Source organism: Pseudozyma hubeiensis (genome assembly GCF_000403515.1).
Source record: "Pseudozyma hubeiensis SY62 DNA, scaffold: PHS20, whole genome shotgun sequence".
Classification (NCBI taxonomy): domain Eukaryota; kingdom Fungi; phylum Basidiomycota; class Ustilaginomycetes; order Ustilaginales; family Ustilaginaceae; genus Pseudozyma; species Pseudozyma hubeiensis.
Window position 1 is genome coordinate 172,446 of NW_012133802.1, and position 23,480 is coordinate 195,925.

At 56.6% G+C, this 23,480-nt stretch overlaps 8 protein-coding genes across 8 annotated transcripts; 5 read left to right on the forward strand and 3 right to left on the reverse strand.

Annotated features, from left to right (window-relative positions):
- Positions 1 to 661: 661 nt before the first annotated feature.
- Positions 662 to 3,878, forward strand: PHSY_001806 (hypothetical protein; the record flags this gene model as incomplete). The annotated part of the gene is made up of 2 exons (XM_012332432.1): positions 662 to 1,132; positions 3,582 to 3,878. The coding sequence occupies 2 exons, from the start codon at positions 662 to 664 to the stop codon at positions 3,876 to 3,878; spliced, it is 768 nt and encodes a 255-aa protein (XP_012187822.1).
- A 202-nt stretch (positions 3,879 to 4,080) lies between these two features.
- On the forward strand, positions 4,081 to 5,606 carry PHSY_001807 (potential zinc finger protein; the record flags this gene model as incomplete). Its single annotated transcript, XM_012332433.1, has 2 exons — positions 4,081 to 4,122; positions 4,230 to 5,606. The coding sequence occupies 2 exons, from the start codon at positions 4,081 to 4,083 to the stop codon at positions 5,604 to 5,606; spliced, it is 1,419 nt and encodes a 472-aa protein (XP_012187823.1).
- Positions 5,607 to 7,660: 2,054 nt separating this feature from the next.
- On the reverse strand, positions 7,661 to 8,411 carry PHSY_001808 (hypothetical protein; the record flags this gene model as incomplete). The annotated part of the gene is made up of 3 exons (XM_012332434.1): positions 7,661 to 7,760; positions 7,854 to 8,067; positions 8,306 to 8,411. The coding sequence occupies 3 exons, from the start codon at positions 8,409 to 8,411 to the stop codon at positions 7,661 to 7,663; spliced, it is 420 nt and encodes a 139-aa protein (XP_012187824.1).
- Positions 8,412 to 9,180: 769 nt separating this feature from the next.
- On the forward strand, positions 9,181 to 13,893 carry PHSY_001809 (hypothetical protein; the record flags this gene model as incomplete). The annotated part of the gene is made up of 2 exons (XM_012332435.1): positions 9,181 to 9,232; positions 9,395 to 13,893. The coding sequence occupies 2 exons, from the start codon at positions 9,181 to 9,183 to the stop codon at positions 13,891 to 13,893; spliced, it is 4,551 nt and encodes a 1,516-aa protein (XP_012187825.1).
- Positions 13,894 to 15,101: 1,208 nt separating this feature from the next.
- Positions 15,102 to 16,319, forward strand: PHSY_001810 (hypothetical protein; the record flags this gene model as incomplete). Its single annotated transcript, XM_012332436.1, has 1 exon — positions 15,102 to 16,319. One exon carries the CDS (start codon positions 15,102 to 15,104, stop codon positions 16,317 to 16,319), a length of 1,218 nt encoding a protein of 405 aa, XP_012187826.1.
- A 327-nt stretch (positions 16,320 to 16,646) lies between these two features.
- PHSY_001811 (amidase) lies at positions 16,647 to 18,494 on the reverse strand (the record flags this gene model as incomplete). Its single annotated transcript, XM_012332437.1, has 1 exon — positions 16,647 to 18,494. One exon carries the CDS (start codon positions 18,492 to 18,494, stop codon positions 16,647 to 16,649), a length of 1,848 nt encoding a protein of 615 aa, XP_012187827.1.
- Positions 18,495 to 18,913: 419 nt separating this feature from the next.
- On the forward strand, positions 18,914 to 20,509 carry PHSY_001812 (hypothetical protein; the record flags this gene model as incomplete). Its single annotated transcript, XM_012332438.1, has 1 exon — positions 18,914 to 20,509. One exon carries the CDS (start codon positions 18,914 to 18,916, stop codon positions 20,507 to 20,509), a length of 1,596 nt encoding a protein of 531 aa, XP_012187828.1.
- A 68-nt stretch (positions 20,510 to 20,577) lies between these two features.
- Positions 20,578 to 23,202, reverse strand: PHSY_001813 (hypothetical protein; the record flags this gene model as incomplete). The annotated part of the gene is made up of 1 exon (XM_012332439.1): positions 20,578 to 23,202. The coding sequence occupies one exon, from the start codon at positions 23,200 to 23,202 to the stop codon at positions 20,578 to 20,580; it is 2,625 nt and encodes an 874-aa protein (XP_012187829.1).
- Between the last annotated feature and the right edge of the window lie 278 nt (positions 23,203 to 23,480).

Genomic DNA, 23,480 nt, shown 5'->3' on the forward strand with positions numbered 1-23,480 from the left:
GAGACCGGTGCTCAAAACTGTTGCAACAAGCTCGTGGAACTTAGCGACGCAAGTCTAACAGTATATACGGAGCGATGACGGAACAAAAGCTTCCTAGCGGCCGATTGCGTCGTTGGCGCTGTTGTTCGGGATGCGACCAGAAGCGGTGGACGATCGCCGAGGGAATTGCGACAATGAACGGAATGGGTTATTGTTTGGGCAAGCGACGAGCAGCCGAGGACAATGACAAAAAGAAGTGGTAGCAAAAGCCAGCTTCCACCATTGTTCAGATCGGAGCTGTCAATCTAGCGGTCGGGCACCTCGGCTTCGCTTCGTTTGGATCGAAGTCGCAAATGCACAAGTTGGGATCGAAGGACCTCGGTCAAGTTCGCAGGTCTGAGCTATCCGATGCGGCAATCCCAATCCTAGAAAGGAAGGCTCTCTCAAGAGGCAGCTGCTAGCCCCAAGAGCACTTGGCATGATCAGTTCAAAATGCAAGTTGCTGGACGAAACGACATTTCACCGAAGATGAACCGTTGGTCGAGCCGGCTAATCGGATGCCCCCCGCGACATGTCAAGAAGCTCCCCCCACCCGGACGAACAAAGGCGCCATAGCACGAATTGCGATCGCGTCACGAGCCACCAATCAACGACAAGCTGGTCGCGATTCTTACTGTCAAGAATGCCACCAGTCCCATTGAACGGCAAGGCCCACGTCTGTCGGCCAATCACTCGATCGAGGATCCGAGGCTGCGTACAGCTCAGTACAAGAACGTGCATTGATGTTGCGGAAGAGACCGCTGTCACCACACGCGTTTCGGCCCTGCAGCCGCCAAGGACAAGAGTGCTTCGGCTGCGGGCCCGCTGCAAAGCTGGACACTCGTTCGGAGAAGGTTGGACAATAATAGACGATGTTAAGCGCTGTTCGATCTTTCCCCCGCGATCCTGGTGCTGTCCGGTGACCTACACCGTCTGCAAGGCTGCAGATTGCACGATGTCAAGGCAAGGGATTGGGCGAGTCGATGCTGCGGCAATGCTTTCCTCGGAGCCAGGCGACTCGTGCCTGTCAGTTGCCGCCAATTTCCGGAACGGAGCGCCATGCGAAATACATTGCCGCGAGCCGCGGCGTCCGTGTGTGGGCCCTTTTGCCGAGGTAAGAGAAATCTTGATCCAGCTAACCAAGTGAGGCGAGGACACGAGGGCACGAGGACGCGGTCAAATTCGAAACTGACGGCGGTAGAGGGCTTCGTGGAAGCTCACGGCTGGCAGGTTGGCCGAGTTGCCCTGAAGGCTTTTCCGAATGTTTGGCCCTGTGTTTCTCGAAGCGAGCCTTCACGATAGCACCCCAGATTCGACGTGCGTATTGATAAAAAATAAAAATAAAAAGAATCTTAAGCAAATAAAAATAGAAATGCTGGCTTCTCTGTTTTGTTTGATAGAACGACTGCGGCAATTGCCTATCCGCCAACAGACGCCAAGCTATGATAATCGATGCCTGCCCCCGCCGCAACGACTACACATGTCACACAGGTCGAGGACACTGATTTCACGCAGAGCTCGGCCGTAGTGTGAGCATTTTCTTGAACAGGTTGAACGGTGACCGCCGCTGCCAGAAAGCTGCTCTCATCTATCCTACCTGGTTCTAGTGCTGTTTGGGAACTAACAGTCCTTCATTTCAGGAGGAGGCGTGGGCGGTCCACGGTCTGCGGGCTGCAGTCTGCCTGCCCTTGACTGCAGGGCAATCGACGCTGTTCACGGGGAGGTGGGGATTTGTGCGTTGTGATTGGCTCGAGGCAGTTCGCTGATACGAGTGCGCATCCGACACCTGCAGCTGTCTCAGCCGCTCGCCCCGTGACCCCGACCATCCACCGCTGACTCTGTCTGATGCCTTGCCTGTCCATTTCGTAATCCATCAAGGCCATTAGCTTGCTCGATTTTGTACATTATCAGCTGCGAGGACGATCCAGCGTCGTCAGGAAAGGTGACCTTGAGCAGGTGTTTGGAGCGAAAAGGCTGTCCGAGTGCGAGAGGCGGATAGCAAGAGGGCCCTTCTGCGGGGAAGCTGAAGCCGCATCACAACAAAGCTGCACGAGACTTTGGAAGCGCTCTTCTCCGCCTGCAACGCTGCCGTCGCACTCGCTCCTCCCTGCTCTCTGCTTTGTCTCTGAAGATATTCGACGACATGTTTGTCAAGACATTGCCCTAGTGAGCCAAGTCGAACCACGCCAGCTTGTGCTTCGTAGCGTCCGTGTGAACGAGTTGGACATTTGAGCTGCAGCTTAAGAAGCAGGGAGAGACAAAATGGACATGCGCGCGCCTAAGCAAGCTGCAGGCAAGCAAGCAAGCGAGAGATCGAGCAAACAGCAGCATCCCGGCCCGTCGTCGCTGGATGATGCCTTCGAATGCAGCGTGCACCTTTTCCCCTTGAACGGACACCGTGACCGTGACCGACGCCGAAGCCTGTACTTGTCCATTGTTTCTTATTTTATTAATAAATTCGACGCTTGTCTGGGCCCTTTCTTTCTTACCCGCCAGGGTCATTGCAGTTTGTTCCTCGAGCTTCGTCCGCCTCGCGTTTTTCCGAGATGTCGACATCCAATCAGAAGACCTGCTCCGCCAAAAGAAAATACTCACAGCTGCACACCATCGAATCCGAAAAAAAATCGCTCTTCCAAAAAAGTTGGCCCCTCTGCAGCTCCGGAGACACTGCTTGCGTGCTGCTTTTTTTTCTGGCGTGCACCGCGTTGACTGCAATCCAAAAAAAAAAGTGGTCGTCGAGAGGCACACACTCCGTTCACTGCATGCTATGTCCGCGTGTCCAGGGTAGCTTTGGCTGTTGCTCCCTTGACACCACCATCGACGATCACGATACACTACCGACTTCATCCTTACGAACGACGCTGGCCGCTTCGACTCGGTTTCTTCTGCTGTCCGTCTGGCTCTTTCTCTTCGACACTGTCCTTAACCTCGCCCGTCTCCGTTCGACTTCGTCTCGCCTCACATTCTTCCGTGTGGATACCTTTCCATCCCTCAAAAGCCAGGTCAACCCCTGATCGCAGTCACGCATCGCTTTCGCACCTTTCCTTCTCCGTTTCCATACTGCTAGCGATCTTTCCCTACTCCCGGTCGTCTAAAAAAGTTGCCCATTCCACAACAAGCAACTCTGACCTGCCCTGCAGCTCAGAAGTCAAGCTCTCCCGGTGCAACTGTCCTCCTATCGAGCGCGCTACCTGCTCCGCCGGACCTTCGATTGGACACGGTGACCTCTTGCAACACTTTGCAGGAGCTAAACCGTGTACGATCCGCATCCTTGCTTCGTAGACTGACCTTAGTCTACGTCACCCAAATTACCCCCCTCAAAAAGCGGCATTCATCTCGACCGACAGCACTCGTGCATCCACGGTATCTCCTTTCGATACCTTCACTCCTGCATTCGAGTCTCATCAAGCCTCTCCAATAAGCGTCGCTGGAGCAAACACTGCATTCGGTGGCCTCGACAACCCCCTGATCCGTCTTCAAAACCCCGTTTCTCACCTTATCTCTTTCGCTGCACGACGTGAGTTTCCTTTCACTTTTCTTCTCCTTCTCCCTCTCTTTTTCAGCGAGCACGCTGCTTGGGCTGCATGCCCATGCTTTTCCGCTTGCTCGTTTCTTCTCCTTTGCATCTGCTCGATAGTCACGTCGACGACGCCAGCAGCGGAGAGACACGCCGTTCGCACTCGACAGAGGTCAGCCGTCACCAACCGACTCGATCGCAGTCGCTTCGTCTTGCGGGGAAGCGCTCGACTGAAGCCTCGGATCAGGTGCACAGGCTATTCCTGTCTAGTGCGACGGACCGTGCAATGACACGCTACCACCTATCATCTGGCCAGACGCTTCTTAGTTCCTTGGCAGCCTAACCGCCTCTTGTCCGTCTCCTCTTTTCAATCTTCTTGCTTTCTCGCCTGTCGGCTCTCTGTCGGCTCTCGACCACGCCGTCTGCCAACCGCCACGATATCTGCTACAACTACATCGCGATCTCCGATCGCCGCTCAATTCTCTTAAACTCGTCAACTCCGGTGTCGCGCCTTGGCAGGTTGCAACGGCCCCCGTTCTTCACGCATGAGCTTCTCTGACAATCGCATCAGCGCCACAACTACGACCGTAAGTGACATGCCTGTTCCGCATTCGGGTCGTGCGAGCCCGCCCGAAAGCAAAGAGGCTGACCTCCTGCTCTATCGATCCTCTCCACATCTTCTGCCAAATTTCAGACCTGCACCGTTGCAAGTCCAGTTCGCCGGGCTTACAACGAGTTGCCACAAACCATGACCATGACCATGCCTCTGACCGGCCTTTCGCCGCCCTCGAAAGGTTTCTTCGCTCCCTCCTCCATGCCCAACTCGAGGACGGACGCCTCGTCAAACGGCGCCATCTCCTCCGCAGTCCCCAGCCGTGGTCGCAGAAGAGAATCGATCACGGGCCAGATGCGTCGGAAGGCAACCGACACCGCTTCTGCCGCTGGTGCCGGTGGCGCCTCGGGACTGTCCATGAGCCGTGCCGCCGCAGGTGGGCCTGGTTCTCCCAACGGACGTCCAATCCCCATGATGGCTCGCTCCCCTCGGATGGGCGCCGTCGAGCTCGGCGGTCTCTCGACATCGTTTGGTGCTGCAGCTGAGGCGCTTACGCTGTCCTCGTCCCTCGCTTCCAACTCGACAGTGGCTCCTGGGTCGTTCCAAGCTCGTAGCAATGCACAGCCCATCAAGAATGAGGGTCGTTCGCAGGGCCACTCGCACCTCGGCGTCGAATGCTTCGGCCCCTCGAGCTTGGACAGCTCCATGCCCATGCCCAGTCCGGGAATGATCACTTCGCACTCGAGTGCAGGCGGTGCACTGGACAACGGTAATAAGCGCGACCGACGTACCTCGGTGAGCTCTACGGGCACCGTTGGCGACGACGACGATGACAAGGCCGGCAAGCACGAGCAGCTCCACCGCTGCGAGAGCTGTGCCAAAGTGTACCGTCATCCGAGTTGTCTTATCAAGCACCGCTGGGAGCACACTGTCTATTGGAAGGAGGCATCCAAGTTCCTCATGAGCAAGCATCAGCAGGTGCAGCTTCTTGAGGCAGCAGCCATCCTGGTAGGCATGGACGCCAACGCGCGATCGCTGCCGGAAGAAAAGGCTCTGTGGCCTGCGGCCGTCAGCCCTCCGTCTTCGGGTCTTCTTGGCTCCGAGTCGATCAACTTTGAAACCTTGATGGCTTCGAAGCGTCGCAACACGGTCAGCAGCAATGCGAGCGGCAGTCCGGCACGCGGACCTACGCCTTCGCTCGTGCTCAACGACAGCAGCGATGGTAGCACCACCAGCACGTACGATCCTTCGATGCGCAGCGCCACCATGAGCCCTCTCGCGGGTCTGGGCAATATGCGCCTCACCGAGAACGACGCCAAGCACCCCCGTTATCGTTTGGACGACAGTGCAAGTGGCAGCGGCAGCGGCAGCGATCGTGCGGATCGTTCGGGCTCGGCCGACATGTACGACGATGAAGACGTTGAGGAAGAGGATCGGCTTGATCAGGGTCAAGAGCGATACGGTGCGGACGCGGGTGGTGACGTGATGGCCAACATGGAGATGGACGACGTCAACTAGCGCCGCCCTTGTTCCTCCGGCTCCAGCAGTCACACCGCTTCAGTTCCACATCGGCAGTGCCGCCCGCAATGGTCTCACGAATCTCGGTCTTTCTTTTCGTTCTTATTGTTTATCCGTCCCTTCTAAACCTGCTTTCTCGTACCGCTCCTCTCTTTCTCGCAACCACCAAAGTTGGTGTCGAGAAAATGTACTAACAATCCATGTCATCAACACAAAAGCACACAGTCGAAAAAAAGGCCCTCGAAATGCCATTTCTCAATATCATGGAACTTTTGCCGGATAGACGCTTGAACGTGTTGTTGCGCTTCTGACTGCTCGAGACGGTATCGCTGATGAGCAGGAGATGAACGAACAAACAAAGACCCGATGATACAATCGGGAACGATCTTCGCGAAGATGAACTTGAATCTTGCGCGGACACCTGGTGAGTGGTAACCAGGACTTTGCCTGACCCCGATGGATTGGAAACACTGTGCAGGAAGTGCGCAGACTCAGTTCGTCCTGGTTCACTCATCCGCGACTCCCGGATCCGTAAGGAAGACTGTGGAGAGGAAGCCACACAACGCAGCAGGTCGCTGATTGGCTGTTCTGTACATTTCATGAGCGGGGCCCAACATGGGCGTCGAATGCGACAGATTTTGTGGAGCCGTAACGAGTTGGAAGTCGGATGGTGTTCCTCGTGAAAAATCTCTGAAATGGCGCGTGGTGATGCAGCGGTTATGCAAGGCTCTATGGTGTCGGTGGTAACCTTCTTCCTTTCGCCCCACGAACTACCCCATAGATCAACGTCACGCTAGTTGAGAAAGACGAACAGCAGGGAGCGAGCCTACGAATCAAGCGTGTATCGCCGCTCTCACCCTCTAAGTCTTCCGGAAGACGTCCTTAGCGAGAGACAAACACTCACATTTTGACCAATGACGTTCCGATGCGATGGAACAAATGTGCTCGGACGACGTCACCTCGTTACGAAATGTCCGGGGTCGGGAGCGGAGTTGACGATTTGTTGAAGAAATCGTATATGAAAATGGGAGCAAGCTTGCGAGGGAAGAGCTCAGCTTGATCAGGAACCGGGGAAAAATTGGATCAAATGACACCCACCAGTGTCAATGGAAAACGTCATGCTGAACTCCGAGGGTTCCAATGCTGGAGTATCATCCGTACATCCGTCGTACTCAATGTCCGTCCAAGAGGTCCATCGTATCGTAGCACTGAAAGCTCTACGCCAACCCAGCCTAAGACACTTGAGTATCAGCCCCGAAGCAAAATCCAGATTGACGGGCGGGAACGGGTTTTGGACAATCAGGGATGCGAGATGCGAGAGGGCGTAGCAGAGCGAGCTCTAAAAGTTCCGCTCGAGGTTGCATTGGCGAGCCCGAATTGGGCGTCAGTTTGCAATGCGGGTCGACTCTTAGCCGAGCGGCAGCCAATCAATCTCTTTTCTTGCTCCGCAAACCATCATCTGACATCAACAGCGTCCAATCGCTCGTTTGTCCAATTCGCAGCTCTTCTCGTCGTGTCTGTGTTGTTGACAGTGTCTGAGACTAGATCCCGAAGTCGGTGGCAAGCAGTGTCACTAGTCACCCTACTTGTCTCAGCGCAAAAGAAGGTTTCAGATACTTGCATCCATGGGGCGTTTCAGCCGCATTTCACATTCAACTCTCCCTTCCCCTACTCTTTCGGCCCCTCAAACAGGTGCCTCGCCTCCCTTTCGTGGGGTCCAATCAGAAGAGCCGGGAATGAAAAACAGTCTTCGCCGGCGTCAGTACCTGTCTCATTCCCAAGCTGTGGCCGCCATGATCCACTGTGCCACACCATGTCTTAGCTAGCACTGTCAAACAAGGCCAACACTGACCCTTCCGGACAAAAGATTGCCAACAACGAAGGTGGCGGGATTCGTTTGTGCTCAACGCTAGCGAGACAGCTGTGCAACCCGTCATTTGCCAAGATGCCCACGACAATCCCCGCCGGGTATCCTTTCCCAAATGTCTATAAGGAGCTCACACTATACAAGAATCTTGGTGGATCCTTCCAAGTCTGTCATACCTTCCTTCTGCCTAACGAGTCTTGAAGAAGCTACTCAGGACGTACATCCACGTCGATGGGAAGGACTGGATGAGCGTCTGCTCGTTGGTGGTCCACCGAATTTCTATATTCCTGAGGAAAGGGAGAAAAATTAATCGACTAAAAGAACACTGCATGGCGTTGATCAAGGCAGAACACTGCTCTAGCGCCCAAGGTCATACGCACCGGGCGTCAACCCACTGCCTTGTCGCTTTTGATCGCTGCAAGAGCTGCAGCAACGAACGCACTTTCAGCAGCCAACGGTCCAATTTGGGCTTGACGACAATCCAACCTCCACCGTCGCTGCCGCTGTGTCGTCCACGCCCGTCGTTCTGTCCATCCGTCCATCCAGAGAGCCGATTCCGGGGGCGTCGCTGCAGCTGGCCTCCAATGCTCCAGGCTGTATGAGAGTCAGTCTGCCAATCACAATGACACTCTCTTGATCTCCAGCCGAGAGACGCAGCTCTCTTCGGGTGGTTTCCCCACAAGACCTCGCTCCGCCCACCTCCTCCTCCGCCTCTGCCCAAAGTGGCTCGAGCCGCCTTCTTTTTTTTTCTTCCTTTTTTTTTCTCCCTGCTTCAGCGCCTGTGCGCTTTCAGGCGTGAATCTGGTTCAACTCCGCCCAGCGAACTGGGCACTCGTCTCATCCATCAGCCGCCCCGGACTGCTCGTCTGGTGCCGTGGCTGCTCTGCTCGTCGGCTCATTCTCTCCGCCTCGAGGTCTCGCATCACAACGCATTGCATTGCATCCGCCTGGCTCGTCCGTAGCTTGGCCCCCCGTTACGCCTGCCTTTCGTATTCTTGCTCGCCGCGCGCTAGTCTCAGGCTAGTCTTCGTCCATCGTCCAATCTGGCCTGACCGACCGACTGATTGGCCGAACGAATCCTATCGACTTTGCCCCGCTAGATCCAATATAACCCCATCAGCTTGTCACCATTGACATCTCGTTCGATCCTCCTTCACCACCGCCATAGCTTTGACAAGGTCGCCCTTTTCCTCTTTCTCCTTTCCTTCCTTTCTTTGACAGAAAAAGAGAACACGGCTTCCTCCTCATCCACATCACCCACCCATCAACCAAGCATCCACCGCACCTTGTCTTATACCCCGTGCCTGGAGCGCTCTCTCTACCTTTCGTACATCTCTCTTGCTACTTTCCACTCATCTCCTCTTTCGCTCTGGTAGCTTCTTCACAACTGTATCTCTGTTGTAGAACGCTCCTCACGTGTGCTGCAGCTGCTCCCTGCTCTGGTTTCGAAAGAAACCGCGGCTCGTCTCACCAGCTAACCTCAGGTACAGCTAGCCCTTTGATTTCGTAGCGAAAGTGCAGCGTTTTGGCTTTCGTAGCCTCTTTTACCTACCCGCTGTCTTTGTCAGGCAACAATCGCTCCAGCTTTACCAGCAGCGCGATCAGCAGCAGACTCAACTCAGCTCTTTAGGCGAAAAGCCCACTTCCATCCTCTTTTCCACGAATCGCATCGGAAAAGCCTCGCTTTCCGGCGCACCAACCGCAACCATGTCGAGCATCACAAACGATCTCGGCGAGGAGATCCAGCCCGCCTACCGAGGTAAGTCTCCGCATTCTCCTCTCCCGACCGTGACTTTTCTGCTGCAGCCACAGGCGGCGATCGTGTTGTCCAGCGATGTTTTGCTGAGCCAGAGGGCCAGTCGTTTCGATCGGACGGGCTTGCTTGCCTAAACCGTCAGTGCGGTAGCCCGGCTGTGGTCAGGCGGCAGCTTGCGAGTTGAACGATCCCAGCGCCATACGAGCGTCAGCGGCTCTACCGACGGGTCGCGTAAGCTCTCGGCTTTGCAGCTGTTGACAGGTGTCGGTGCATCCGATGCACGACGTTGCTCTAGCTCTGCCGTCCGAAAGGCTGATGATATCGATCTGAATGCTAACCTTGCACCGTGCTTCTTGGTACTTTTCACAGGCAATCTGAGCGATTCTCAGCAGAAGGACCTTCGAGAGATGTGGAGACGTCTCTTTGAGCTCTTCGAGAAGAATAAGGAGACCTCGGAACACATTATGCAGAACGGCGGTCCAGGTAAGATGGACAAGAAGAAGAACGCCTCTGCACCCAAGAACGAAAAAGATGCCGGCAAGGATATCCCCAAGGACGACAAGGCCAAGGAGGAGGCCAAGAAGGCCGAAGAGATGAAGGAGATGAACGAGTTCATCGACACGTACGGAGGCCCCATCCTGCGAGACACGATGTGGGAGTTCACAAAGATGGATCACCCAGACACCTCGGTCCTTCGTTTCCTTCGTGCCCGAAAGTGGGACATCGACCGCGCCCTAGCCATGATGGCAGCCGCCTGCAAGTTCCGACTCGAAAAGGATGTTGCCGGTATCATCTACAAGGGCGAGGACGGCCTCAAGGACGTCCCCGGTTTCATGAACCAGTTCCGCCGTGGTATCTCGTACATCAAGGGTAACACGGACAAGATGGAGAACCCCATCTACTTTATCCACGTCGCCCGCCACTTCACTAGCGCGCAGAAGCACGAGGTTCTTCAGGACTTCGTCTTGTTGGCCATGGAAAACGCGCGTCAGCTCACCACTGCGCCCTACGAGAAGGCCGTCGTCATTTTCGACATGGCCGGCTTCGGTCTCAAGAACATGGACTGGCAGTGCGTCCTCTTCCTCGTCAAATGTCTCGAGGCCTACTACCCCGAGTCGCTTCAGCGTATCTACGTCCACGGCGCCCCTTGGATTTTCAAGGGCATCTGGCAGGTCCTTCAGCCCATGCTCGATCCCGTCGTGCGTGACAAGATCAAGTTCTCCAGCAAGGCCAAGGATCTCGAAGAGCTCGTTCCCGCCTCCAAGGTCCGAAAGGGTATGGGCGGTACCATGGACTGGGACTGGGACTACATCGAGCCTCAGGCCGGTGAGAACGACATCATGAAGGACTCCAAGTCCCGCTCCAAGATCGAAAAGGAGATGAAGAAGCTCACCGACGAGTTCGAAAAGGTCACTCAAGAATGGTTCGAGACCACCTCGACCGACAAAGAGAACCCAGATCTCAACTACCGCCGTGAGGTGCTCGGCAAGCAGATTCGCCTCAAGAACTACCAGCTCCAGCCCTTTGTCCGGGCCAAGACCATCTACCAGCGTGCCGGCATCATGACTCTGGACGGTACGGTCACTTGGGAGTACCCGCAGACCAACGGCAAGTCCATCACCCAGGTCGTCAACGACCGTCACAACTACGGTGCCCTCATCAAGTGGCTCAAAGAGCACGACGAGGACACGCTCGAGGACTCGTTCGGTCACAAGAAGCTGTTCGAGATCTGCGAGGATGGAACCATCAAAGAGTCGTACGACGGCGTCGGCGGCGGAAAGGGCGGAAAGGCTGGCAAAGCTGGTAAGGAGAGCAAAGCCGGCAAGAAGACCAAGCAGAACGGCGCTGCCGCTCCCGAGCCCGAGCCCGAACCGGCCCAAGAGAAATCTTCCAAGAAGGGCGCCAAGGGCGCCGCTGCTGGTGCAGGAGGCGTCGCCGCAGGCGCTGCTGGTGCATTGGGCCTCAAGAAGTCCAAGAGCAAGAAGAAGGAACCCGAGCCTGAGCGCGAGTCGGAGGAAGCATCCGACGACGATGACTTTGAGGAACCCGAATCCGAGCCCGAGCCCGTTCAGAAGCCCAAGCGCTCCGCTTCTACCAACAAGAACCTCGCCCGCAAGCCCAGCAAGAAGGCTCCCGAGCCCGAGACCGAGTCCGAGGAGGATGAAGAGCATGACGGCGACGAACAGGAGCAGCCTCAGACCTACACGGGTGCGGCTGTGGGTGCCGTTACGGGTGCCGCAGCCGCCGCTGGTGGTGCTGCCGCTGCTGGTTTCGCATACCTGCGCGGAGGCAACAAGAACGGCAGTGGCGCCAACGGAAACGGCCGCGACGACGATGAGGACGATGAGGACGACGACGATGAAGACCACGGAGTCGCTCGTCCCGGCCAACGCCAGCAGCCTCGCACCGTTGATCACTACCCAGACGAAGAGGACGAGTTCGACGAGGACGGAAGCCCTGACGACGACCAGATGTCGGCCTACTCGGACGAATCCATCACCCCCGAGACGGCTGTGCGCCCCGACTACATGCAGCAGAAGATCAGCGCTTCCGACTGCCGCATCGACGACAACGACTGCCGCGAGGACCTTGCCGTCGTGCGCGAGGCCATGGCGCTCTTCCTCAACTCGCGCATGCGCGAGGCTGAAGAGCTCTGCATGGAAGGTGCCGGCACGCGCCTCTATAAGGCCGAGGGAATGGCTCTGATCAACTCGGTCAAGTCGATCATGACGTTCGAGCCCGCCGACTTTGAGACGGCCATCATGTGCTGCCAGCACTCGATGAAGATCTCCGGCTTCCTGCGCAAGAAGCAGGGTGCCATCGGCAAGCTCCTCAGCGGCAAGAAGGGTGGCTACCGCTCCATGAGCCTGGTGCAGCTCCACGCCGAGCTCGTCCACGCCGAATCGCAGCTGCTCAAGTCGGTGCTCGGCATCTTCTACTCGGGTGACAGCATCGGTTTCGTCAAGCAGGCGCTCGGCTTGCGTTCCGCCTACTTCCAGGTGCGCGAGCTCTTCCGATTCGTCGAGGCCGTCGATGCTGAGGCCGAGGAGGCCGAGGTCTCTGGCAAGCGTTCCGACGTCATCCACCTCGACCAGGACTTCCGTTCGGGTGTGTACCTTGGCAACGCCGTCTGCTCGCTCGTGCTCTCGATGCTTCCCAAAAACACGCTCAAGATCATGGAGGGCTTCGGCTTCGTCGGCGACCGCAAGTTCTCGCTCGACCTCTTTGCTCGCGCCGGTGGGTGGAGCAAGAGCAAGCCTCTGCCCACCATCTCGGCCGACGAGGAAGGTGTGCGACGACCGCTCTGCGACATTGTCATCCTCATGTACCACCTCTGGGTCTCGAGCTACATCCCCGTCACGGAGCTCGACTTTGAGTTTGCCGACAAGGTGCTCTCGTGGAACTTGGTGCGATTCCCCAACGGTATCTTCTACCTCTTCTGGTCGGCGCGTCTGTACGCTGCGCAGGCCCTGCCCGAAAAGGCGATCGAGTACTACCGAAACGCTATCGAGTCGCAGCGCGAGTTCAAGCAGTTGCACCACCTGTGCTTCTGGGACCTGTCGCTCACCTACCTGTGCACGTGCGACTTTGCGCGCGCGTACGAGTGCTACGATGTGCTTTCGCGCGAGTCCAACTGGTCGAAGGCCATCTACCAGTACGCCAAGGCGGTGATGCTCTACGAGACGGGCATGGACGACCGTGCCAAAAGCGCCACCATCATGCGCACCGTTGGCAAGCTCACCAAGAAGGTGGCCGGTCGACAGATCCCCTTCGAGCGATTCGTTGCGCTCAAGGCCAAGAAGTACATTGCTCAGCAGAACCGACTGCCGCTGCCCGGTCTCGAGTTCTCGTACTTGTGGCACTGCATTGGTCAGACGCCCGTCTTTTTGCTGGTCGAGAACACTCTGACGCGCATTGACGAGTTCATCGACGAGCTCGAGTCGTACCACAACCCCAAGTCGTACGGCACGGGCGAGAACGAGTACTGGTCGGCGTACTGCCTTGCCTTCTTCCTGCGCGGTGTTGCGCTTCGCTTCGTGGCGTACCCGGAGCCGCAGACGCTGGTGCGTTTGCCTGCCGAGGACACGGTGGGCCCGATCGAGGAGATCCAGGCCGATGCGGTGCAGTCGTTCAACAAGGTGTTTGAGCACGGCTCGAAGCTAGACGAGGTTGACCGATACCTTGTGTACTTTGCGCACTACGAGCTGGGACGTCTGCGTGGCTGCATGGGTCAGGACGAGGCGGCCAAGCTCGAGTTCCGCAAGGTCCTCTCGGGCAAGCCTCTCGAGGCCAAGGGCAAGGGTCTGATCGGTGGTGGAAGCAAGGCCAACTACCTGCTGAGCAACATGTGTCAGGTTCGTGCGCACGCTGCCATGGAGACGATGCGCATCCAGAAGTCGAGGTCGCGCACGTCGTTCTTCCACGGCACCGAGGGATCGCTGGCTAGCCAGAGCATCGCATCCAAGTCGACGAGGTCCAACTCGTTGGCGAGCTCCAACAGCAGGAGCATGAGCATGACCTCGCGCGGTACCTCGATGTCGAGCCGATCGGGTCGTGGAAGCATCAAGTCGAACACGTACGATGCCGAGGAAGGCTACCGCGCCAACGGCAACGGCCGTGCTCGTGCGCCTTCGCAGACCACCGACTACTCGCGTCGTCGTTGAAGATGCCGGCGTATGTTCGCAGATGATACCCTTCTCCTCCTTACCTTTTTTCTTCATAGTCGATATGTTGCGTTTGGTCCTTTTATGTTGCTGGATTCGCTAGTTGTGGCATCGCTAAGCTGTGTATCTTCTCATGACCGCTTCTATTTGCTCCTTACATGAAATTTGATGGTCGTTCCTCCGTATACCTTGCTCTCATCGTGGATTTGTCTGAGCATTGAAAGAGGGATCCGCGCACGTCACTGCATGTTGATACTGTGGTGCCTACACGCAGCCCACGGTTCAGGTGTACACAAGCATTTTCCTGTCTCTCTCTAACGTTGGGTTGCGTGAATTGTCTCGACATGTGTGAAACAATACCTTGAGACTGTGGTCGACGATGAGAAGCGAGTGAGATCGAGGAACGGAAATCGGGGATCGGGGCTAGAATGACTACGAGAAGACTAAGTTACGCTTTCCCCGAGCTGAGAAGGAACGTGGACGTAGGCCGAGTTGCACGTTGTCGATCTGCTAAACGAGATCGCCCCCTCTCACAGTGCAAAAGAAAACGCCTTGAATTTCAAACTGGCTGCAGAAAGACGCCGCCGCTGCTGCTGCTCTTGCACCGACTTTCCGGGGAGAGAAGGGGAAAATGGCGTGCTCGTCACGTCAGATTGCGCCTCGTGCCGAGAAGAATTTGCTCCTCGCGATCTGCTCCTTGCTCACTGATCATGATGATGATGACAGACAACCAAACAGCTACGAAAATGGATAACCGTTTGAAGGCAATTGATTGGCTCACCCCGTTCCTATTCTCAGTGGTCGCGGCCATGTGCGGCTGTCTCCTTGCTCTGGATGTCGAGTGCGCAATCAGATGGTGTGCTTGCACGAATCCCTGCAAGGCATTGAGTTGTCGAAATCGTCGTTCGGCGTGACGCCCTTGCTCTCTGCTCGGTGTATTGTGCGCGCCGATGGAGCAAGCCACTCGTTCACAGCCTGCCGGTGCAGAGTGTGAATCCGCTGCTGATCAACTGTATGAAGCTGCTGCCCCGAAGATGCTGTGTACCACAGACTAGAGTCTCTGCGATGGCCGGTGCACTTCTGACTCGGCGTGCCACGCTCCCCATATAACTTCCTTGTGTCTCTTCCAGCCTCCTTCTCCTCTCCCCTCACGCCTCTCTTTCTTCACCACCATCAACCTCATCTTTCCCTTGGCAAAGGTCTCAACGATGCCGTCGACCGCCCCTGCCCTCAAGCCGTGGGTTCCACCCACCCCCACCACCGAGACCGACCTCGAATGGGCTCCGCTCCACACCCTCGACCTCTCCACCATCACCGGTGAGGACTACACCACCGTCCCCGACTCGATCGTCTCCTCCGTCGGCGAAGCCTTCTCCCGCGACGGCTTCATCTACGCCGTCAACCACGGTCTCTCCTGGGAACACGTCCTGCGCCAGTTCGCCATCGGTCAGTACGCCTTCCACGGTGTTTCCGAGGCGGACAAGGCACGTTACAAGGCGGACATCCTCGGCACAGGTTCGTTTGTCGGATACAAGGAGCAAGGTCATTGGAAGTTGAACGGAGTCAAGGACAGGATCGAACAGTTGAACTTTGGATCTCAGTCGTTCTCACCCGAGGCAAAGAGCAAGTTGTTCCCAGAGTCGTTGCAGGAGTTGTTGCCGGAGATCGAGGAGTTTGCTCGCTACAACCATGGAGTCATCTTGCGAAAGATCCTGTCGGTCCTCTCGTTGGTGCTCAAGTTGCCGGCTGATTACCTTTGGAACCTGTCCAAGAACCCCGAGGTGAAGGGACTCGATCTGCTGCGCTATGCTCTCTACCACACACCGGATCAATCCGACGACGAAAAACTCGGCGGTGTCCGTCTTCAAGGTCACACCGACTTCAACTCTGTCTCGATCCTCTGGTCGCAACCCATCACCTCGCTCGAAGTCCTCATGCCGGACAACCAATGGCGTCTCGTAAAACACCGCGACAATGCGCTCGTGATCAACCTCGGTGATGCCATGCACTTCATCTCTGGCGGCTACCTCAAACAGACCATCCACCGCGTTGTAGCCCCACCCCGTGATCAGGCTCACTACGAACGTCTGGGCATCTTCTACTTTGCCCTGTTCAACGACGATGTTTCCCTCGAACCGCTCGAAGCTGAAAGCGAAGTCGTTCGTCAAGCGTACGCGGAGAAGAAACAACGAGACGGTGCAGGGTTCTGGGACGTCACCAAAGCAAAAGGTGAAAAGGTACCCACAGCAGGAGGTTGGGAACGTCTACGTGTCAAAGCCTACGGTCAACAACACGCCAAGAAGGCGGACGACGGTCACGACGTCGAGGAAATCGCTGGTCAAAAAGTCACCGGTTACAACGGCGAACGCGTCAAGCCAAAGAGAATCACAGACGTCCAGCGACAACAGTCCGTCACTGCAAACTAAGTTTCCGCCCAACCTACAGAGGCTTCAACCCTCACTATACCCCTTCACCCCCCCTCACACAATACACTTCTCAATTGTCCCCGTTCCCTTGCATTCAACATGGTTATCTGCCGTCCCCTCCCATCCCCTCTCTCTCCCTTGCATTGTCATTCTCTGTAACAACATCGTCTCAACACTTCCACACACTTTTTAGCACGCACAGCTTGCTGGCTCTCTCGTTTCTAGTCTTCTCTGCATCCAACTGCATGTTCTGTTTTCAATCTCAACGTGGTCGTCTAGCTTTGATCCGTCTGACCTGAGCGTTCGTGTCAGGCGTGCTGCGAACCTTCAAGTTCGCTTGAGAACTCGTTCGACGTAGTCGAGCAGCGCAGGTTCGTTGCCCGGGATCGTAGCGAACTGAACGCTAAGGAACGGAAGACGATCATTTGCATCGTACGGACCGCCTTCATAGTCGATCGGGTCGGCCTTGACGTATCCAGGCACATGCTTGGCCCAGTCGGGCGAGGCAAGGGCCTTGTCTCTGAAGTCCTGCCTTGGCCAAAGGGATTTGTCCAGCCGGAAGGGCACGGATACGGCGGGCCAGTCGAGGAGGTTGAAAATCTGACACCAGATCTCGCTTTCGCCCGCGTCGTCGAGCTCGACGAACGCGCGATTCTGAACGGGACCACCGAGGACATAGGTAGGTGTGATCAGAATGACGTTCTCGACCTTGTCCTCCTCATCGTCGTCCGTGTCTTCGCCTGAGTCGTCTCTATCGCCGTTCCGGCCTTTATCGGCGTCGTCGTCAGTCCTCGTTGGGGACGCGCCAATGGCGGCTTGGCGGATGAAGGTAGCTTTGAGCTGTGATAGTTTGTCTGGGTTCGGCTTCCATCGACGCTTTTCCTCAGACGTCGCAGTCTTTGAGAGACGCGACTCATCGAAAAGGGTACGCTGGATGAGAGGATCGTCGGCGAGCATGGCACGCGCGTCGTCAAAGCCGTGCTCCTTGGCGTGCTCGGTCCAGGCCGCAGCCCATGCCTTGATGTCGACGTCTTCCAATTTGTCGCAAGCGCTAGCTTGGGAGAGCTCGTCGCCTTGACCGAGCGATCTGACTAGCCGGAGAATCAGCTCTTCGACCTCGGGTGAGCTGTGTTGCGTCGTGAATACGATGCGAGGGTTGTTGCCCAAGTCCTCCTTATCGGCTTCTGCGTTTGGATGATAGCGCCGGTAGTCGTCTTCGGGATCCTCGGAGAGCTCCCGGCTATGGTCGTACTTATCACCATGGAGCTCGTCGGCGACAGCTTTCAAGGTGGAGAAGTCTCGCGCAAGCAAGCCTGGGGCAGTAGCAGGCACGGTCGTGTGCGGCAAACCCGTCATGAAGTCCTTTGGAAGCTCCCACCTGATCTTATCCAACTCTGACGTGAACTTGTAGCCGCAAAGCTCGTTGAGACAGGCCGGTTGACGGACGGACCCTCCCATGTCAGTACCGATACCGACGTGGCTACCACCTATTTTGACCAAGCTCGCTTCGCCGCCTGAGCTGCCCCCGACTTGGAACTCGTCCTCTGGACTTTGAACCTTTTCCGCCGGGTAGATTGAGCTTCTGGTGGTGCCCCAGAGGGGCGATTGCGTGGTGTTGGACATCATAAGTTGGGGAGCGGTGGTTTTTGCAATCATGATAGCGCCTGCATCGAGCATTCTGGTGACAATATCTGCGTTGGCAGCCTCATTGTGTCCTGCCCTCAAAGAGCAGCCCAGAGTTGTTGGGAGGCCTTTGACATGGATGCAGTCTTTCACGCTGAACACCAGTCCGAGCAAAGGAGAGCTGTCGAGTATCTGATCTGGCTCTTCGTCATCTCTGTTTTTGAGGATTCCGTCCCAGTAGCTGGCCTTTTCAAGCGCTTCCTCGTAAGGAAAGGCTGTAAGACAATGCGTCTCCAAGCTTGCTTTGATGGTCAGTCGTATCCTGGCTTCAACAATCTCCGTGACGGTCATTTCGTCACCCGTCAAGTTGATTTGAAGTTCGTCGAGTGGATAGCTTGCAATTGCATAGTCATCGACAACTGGATCGCCGAACTTCTTGTGGGCTTGGCTGACTTTTGCGAGAAGTGAATCAACGGCGGTTTTGGCGGCAGCGTTGTTGAGATCGGGACAAGGGTTGCGGAACTCTCCGCGGGGTATCTTGGAGCTCGACATTACGGAGAGTCGAGCAGTGTATTCGACGAGACTTCAGAGACGGTGGTGGAAGTGATTCGAGAAGCAAAGCCGCAGAAAGTCTCTCGAAGGCTCGGTTCAGGCCTGACCTCCTAATCGGATGTTGCCGAACACGAGTTGGTGGGGTCAGCAGAGTCGCGTGGAGCCGTGCGTACTTGTTTGGCTAAGAACCCTCCACACCAACACTTTTTATGCGCCTTGATTTTTGTACCGGATTTCTTCCGACGTGTCTCCCGAATTGTCACAGATCTGTGTGTCGGCTATGCCGTCAGATTGCGCAGTCGGCCTGACCACCACCACCACTCTTACGATCACGCCTAGCATGGCGACGCCAGCCAGGGTGTCCCGCGCACTTGTTGCTTGCTTGACGATGAGCATATCAATACTCTAGTTGCGATGCAATGTTCCTGCCACGCAAGCTCCAAAAGCGTTCCAACGCCGGTCGCGCCGCTGCGCCAATCGCAACGAAAACAGCTGCAGAAGATCCCAACGACAAGGTCATTAAAGTAGTCGAATCACCTCAGAAAGGGCAGCAATCTTCTTTGCTGCACGACAGTCCTTCGGCGAACAGAAGTGATACTCTAGGCGCGTCTCTAAGCCCTCCTCCCAAGTCATGTCGCACAGGTGTCGAGGCGGCTAAGCTGGATCGGCTCGTCGACTTCCTTTACATGCGCCTGTCACCTCTAAATCTCACGCTGAGCCAGACGAAACACCCTCCTGACGGGCGCGATCCAGGGGACGCTCCTCAGCAAGCCTATTCGAACACATTGCCGAAAACATCCTCTGACCAGCCTTTCATAGAGAGCAAATCTGCCACCATCCACCTTGCGCGTCTGTTGACCCTACTACCTGGTCTCGACACGCGCTGCAAATCCGTCACTCTGCTGTCGGAAGCTCTACAGACGCTTGCCACGGGCGCAGCTGCAAACTGGTTTGTCGTCCACGAAGACACTTTCGTGCTCGAATGGCTGCCTCCCTACATCCGATTCAAGGACCTGATCTCCACATCATGGAGTCCGTCCCTCATCTCTCCGCAGCTGGCTCCGCTGTTGGTGTACGCAGAGTCAATACCACCCAAAATACGAACCAGGGCCCAAGCAGCCGCATACGTTCATAATCTCATGTTCGCCCGTCTTACCGATCAAACTGGTCCCGGCATCGTAGTCGGCGTCTTCGAACCAAGCACCGTCGACCGATATCTCATGACAGGTCGCAACGAGCCACTTCCTGCATCCGTCCTCGAAGAAAAATGGACATCGGGCCGGGGCTTCTTCCTCCTCAATTCCTCGGACCTCGTCAGCTCGTTGTGCTCCGAATACCCTTGGCACTTTTCAGACAGGGCAGTGAACGAAGAGAAGTATGACAAGACGAAGTTGATTGGCGGCACGACTGAACCGATACGGTGCCTCTCATGGGGAGGCTGGGTCGAGATGCGCGAGCAGTACTGTAAACAGCAGGAGCTGATCAAAGAGAAAGCACAGACAGCATCCTCAGGTCAATGCGAGCCAGAAGGAAAGCTCGATTCAACTCACGCCAACACTGTCCAAGACAGACGCGAACGCAAAAGCACAGGTGAGCCGTCTGGTGGTAATCAACGCGGTAAGTGGTATCGTGGTACCATCTTGCTGCTCTCGCTCCATCCTACTCCGAGTACGAGCGATGCCTTGATCGTCCCGCCTTTCAACGAAGCATCTCAAGTCACGCCAGAGTTTCTGCATAGATACCTCAAGCCTCAGCTCGAGCAGCGGGTGCCCGAATCCATCTCCTATATCCACTCGCATCGATCAGCGAGCACGGACGCCGCCGTCGTTCAGGCGGCCATACGTACAGCGCATCCTCATCTTGCCAACCAGCTCCTCACACACTTCAGCGAACTCAAAAGCATGGACGAGACAGACGAAGATCAGTACTGGTTCCAGATGCCGGACAAGCCACGTATCAGTGCACTCAATCGTTTGCGCAGAATCAGCGCCAAGCTCAACACCGACACGGCCTGAATCGCCACCCGGGCATACACGCACAAATCGCGCAATGATCCGAAATCCCATGATGCTTTATTTGAACACTAGAAAAGATGCAAACTCTGCGTCAACGGCAGCTCGTCCGCGGGAGGCACGGTCAATAGTCGGCCTCCATCCGTCACCTCGTACGTCTCTGGATCCACCTTCAGATCGGGCGTGTGCGTGTTGAGCTTCATATCCTTCTTGCTCACCTTCCTGCATCCTTTGACCGCCTCGATCCTCTTGTTGACGCCGTAGCTTTGCACAATGCCCTGCTCGACCGAATATTGCGAGACAAACAGCACCGAGTTGTGCGGAGCCGCATTGGCGTTGGCGCCATGCATGGGCCTTCCATAGATAGGCTGTACTGTCGGGATCGACGCATTGGCATCACCCATCTGCGCCCATGCGACTTGACCGCCCTTGAGCACGAACTCGGGGCAGATACCGAATTTGGACGGCAAGTAGAATACAAGATCGGCCAACTTGCCAGGCTCGATACTGCCGATCAGATGCGAGCAGCCGTGAACGAGCGCAGGGTTGATCGTGTACTTCGACACGTAGCGCTTGATACGCAAGTTGTCCGACACGGCCTCGCTCGGATGAGGAACGCCCTTGACTTGCGGTTGCACGGTGGATTCTGAGTCGGGAAGCGGTCCGACCAGGCTGGCCATCTTGGAAGCAGTCCTCCACGTACGCGCCACCACCTCACCGATCCTTCCCATGGCCTGCGAATCGGAGCTGATCATCGAGATGGCGCCGCTGTCCTGCAACACGTCTTCGGCGGCCACGGTCTCTGCACGGATCCTCGAATCGGCAAACGCCACGTCCTCGACAATATCCTTCGAAAGATGGTGGCACACCATCAACATGTCGAGATGCTCGTCGAGCGTGTTCTTGGCGTACGGGCGCGTCGGGTTGGTCGAGGAAGGCAACACGTTGGTCTCTCCACAGACTCGAATGATGTCGGGCGCATGTCCGCCTCCGGCACCTTCCGAGTGGTAGGTGTGGATGGTTCGACCCTTGAAAGCGGCCAGCGTGCCTTCGACGAAGCAAGACTCGTTGAGCGTGTCGGTGTGGATGTTGCACTGCACGTCGTATTTGTCACAGGCGGTCAAGCACGCATCGATGACGGCGGGTGTCGCTCCCCAATCCTCGTGAATCTTCATACCTGCGCAACCGGCTTTGATCTGGTCCTCCAAGCCTGGCAGGCCCGAGTCGTTGCCTTTGCCGGTGAAGGCAAAGTTGAGCGGAACATTGTCGGTGGCGATCATCATGTTTCGCAGCTGGTCCTGACCGGGTGTGCACGTGGTTGCGCTCGTTCCTGCCGTGGGACCAGTTCCTCCTCCAATCAGCGTGGTGATGCCTGTAGCGAGCGCCTCCTCGTGCAGGTCGGGACAAATGTAGTGGACGTGGGCATCAATGGCACCTGCGGTCACAATAAATTTTTCGCCGGCAATCACCTCCGTGCACGAGCCCACCACCAAGTTGGGATCGACACCGTCCATGATGGCCGGATTGCCTGCTTTTCCGATGCCCACGATGTGTCCGTTCCTGATACCGATATCGGCCTTGACAATGCCCCACCAGTCGACGATGAGCGCGTTGATGACGACGACATCGAGAACAGCGCTGTCCGCACGACCTGAGGCTTGACCCATTCCGTCACGCAACACCTTTCCACCACCGAATTTGAGCTCGTCGCCGTAGACGGTGTAGTCCTTTTCCACCTCTAGCCACAGAGGACTGTCTGCTAGCCTCACCTTGTCGCCCACGGTGGGGCCGAAGAGAGCAGCATAGGCGTCGCGCGATAGCTCGCAAGGTGCCGGTGGAGGGATTGAGTCGTCCTCCATGTCCGAAACCGGTTCGTTGGCAAATCCAGCAGCTTCGATGCGTTTGACGAGGGCGGACTGGGATTCGGTCGAAGCGAGGAACTCATCGAGAGGGCCTGCAGCGAGGTTGTTGCCACCTGCGAGGATCTTTGTGCCGCCAACCTGGACGAGCGTGACGGTCTTTGTGTCGCCTGGTTCGAATCGGACGGCCGTGCCGGCAGCAATGTCGAGCCTCTTGCCCAACGCCAGCAGGCGCGGGAAGGAGAGCGCAGCGTTGGTCTCGAGGAAAGGGTAATGCGATCCGACTTGAATCGGACGGTCGCCCGTGTTTGTTACCTTGACCGCCACCCTCTTGCGCTTGGGGCAGAGCTGAATGGGTTGTCCTCCCCTCTTGGTCACGAGTGCTCCTGGCAGCACCTCGTCGGCAGCCGTCTTGCCGACGATTGCCTTGCTGGCCGCCGCCTTGTCTTTTTCGACCTGCGCCAAGAATACGCTCGCATCAGGAGCGGGGTAGAAGCTCGAGTAGAGGGCAGCATGGATGTCGCCCGTCTCCGTGCAGACGGGTTCATGCACCGTCACCAAAAAGGAACCGTCTGGAAAGGTACCTTCGACCATGACCTCGTGCAACAACTCTGGCACTCCGGGCAGCACATGGCATCGTCCCAAAAGCGCCTTTCCGTGCTGCATGAGCTCGGCCACGGAATGCTCGCCATCTCGGATACGCTCCTGCAGCACCGTCGCGATGAGCGCCGTAGCCTCGGTTTGGTTCAGACGGACACCTCTGGCCAAACGCTTTTGTGCGAGCGAGCCGGCATGGTGGAGCAGCAACTTGTCTCGTTCGCGTGGCAGCAGATGCATTTTGAGGCCGAGAGTGCAAGGGTGGTGGAAGAAGAGACTCTCGGTCGTATGTGGGGATCAGGGGGTGAGAGGAGGCGAGAAGGGTAGGTCCAAAGCGGTTGGCATCCCGATAAGCGCTCGAACCAACACGGCGGACAGCCGAAGCTTTTGTGAGTGTAAAGACCGCAAACTCGCCCGCCGCTTGACTTTATCGACGCACAGGCCTCGAGGACGCTCACCGTGGGGAGGCGGGGTAAAAAAAACAAAATCATCTCGAAATTAGAGGCCTAACACTGCTA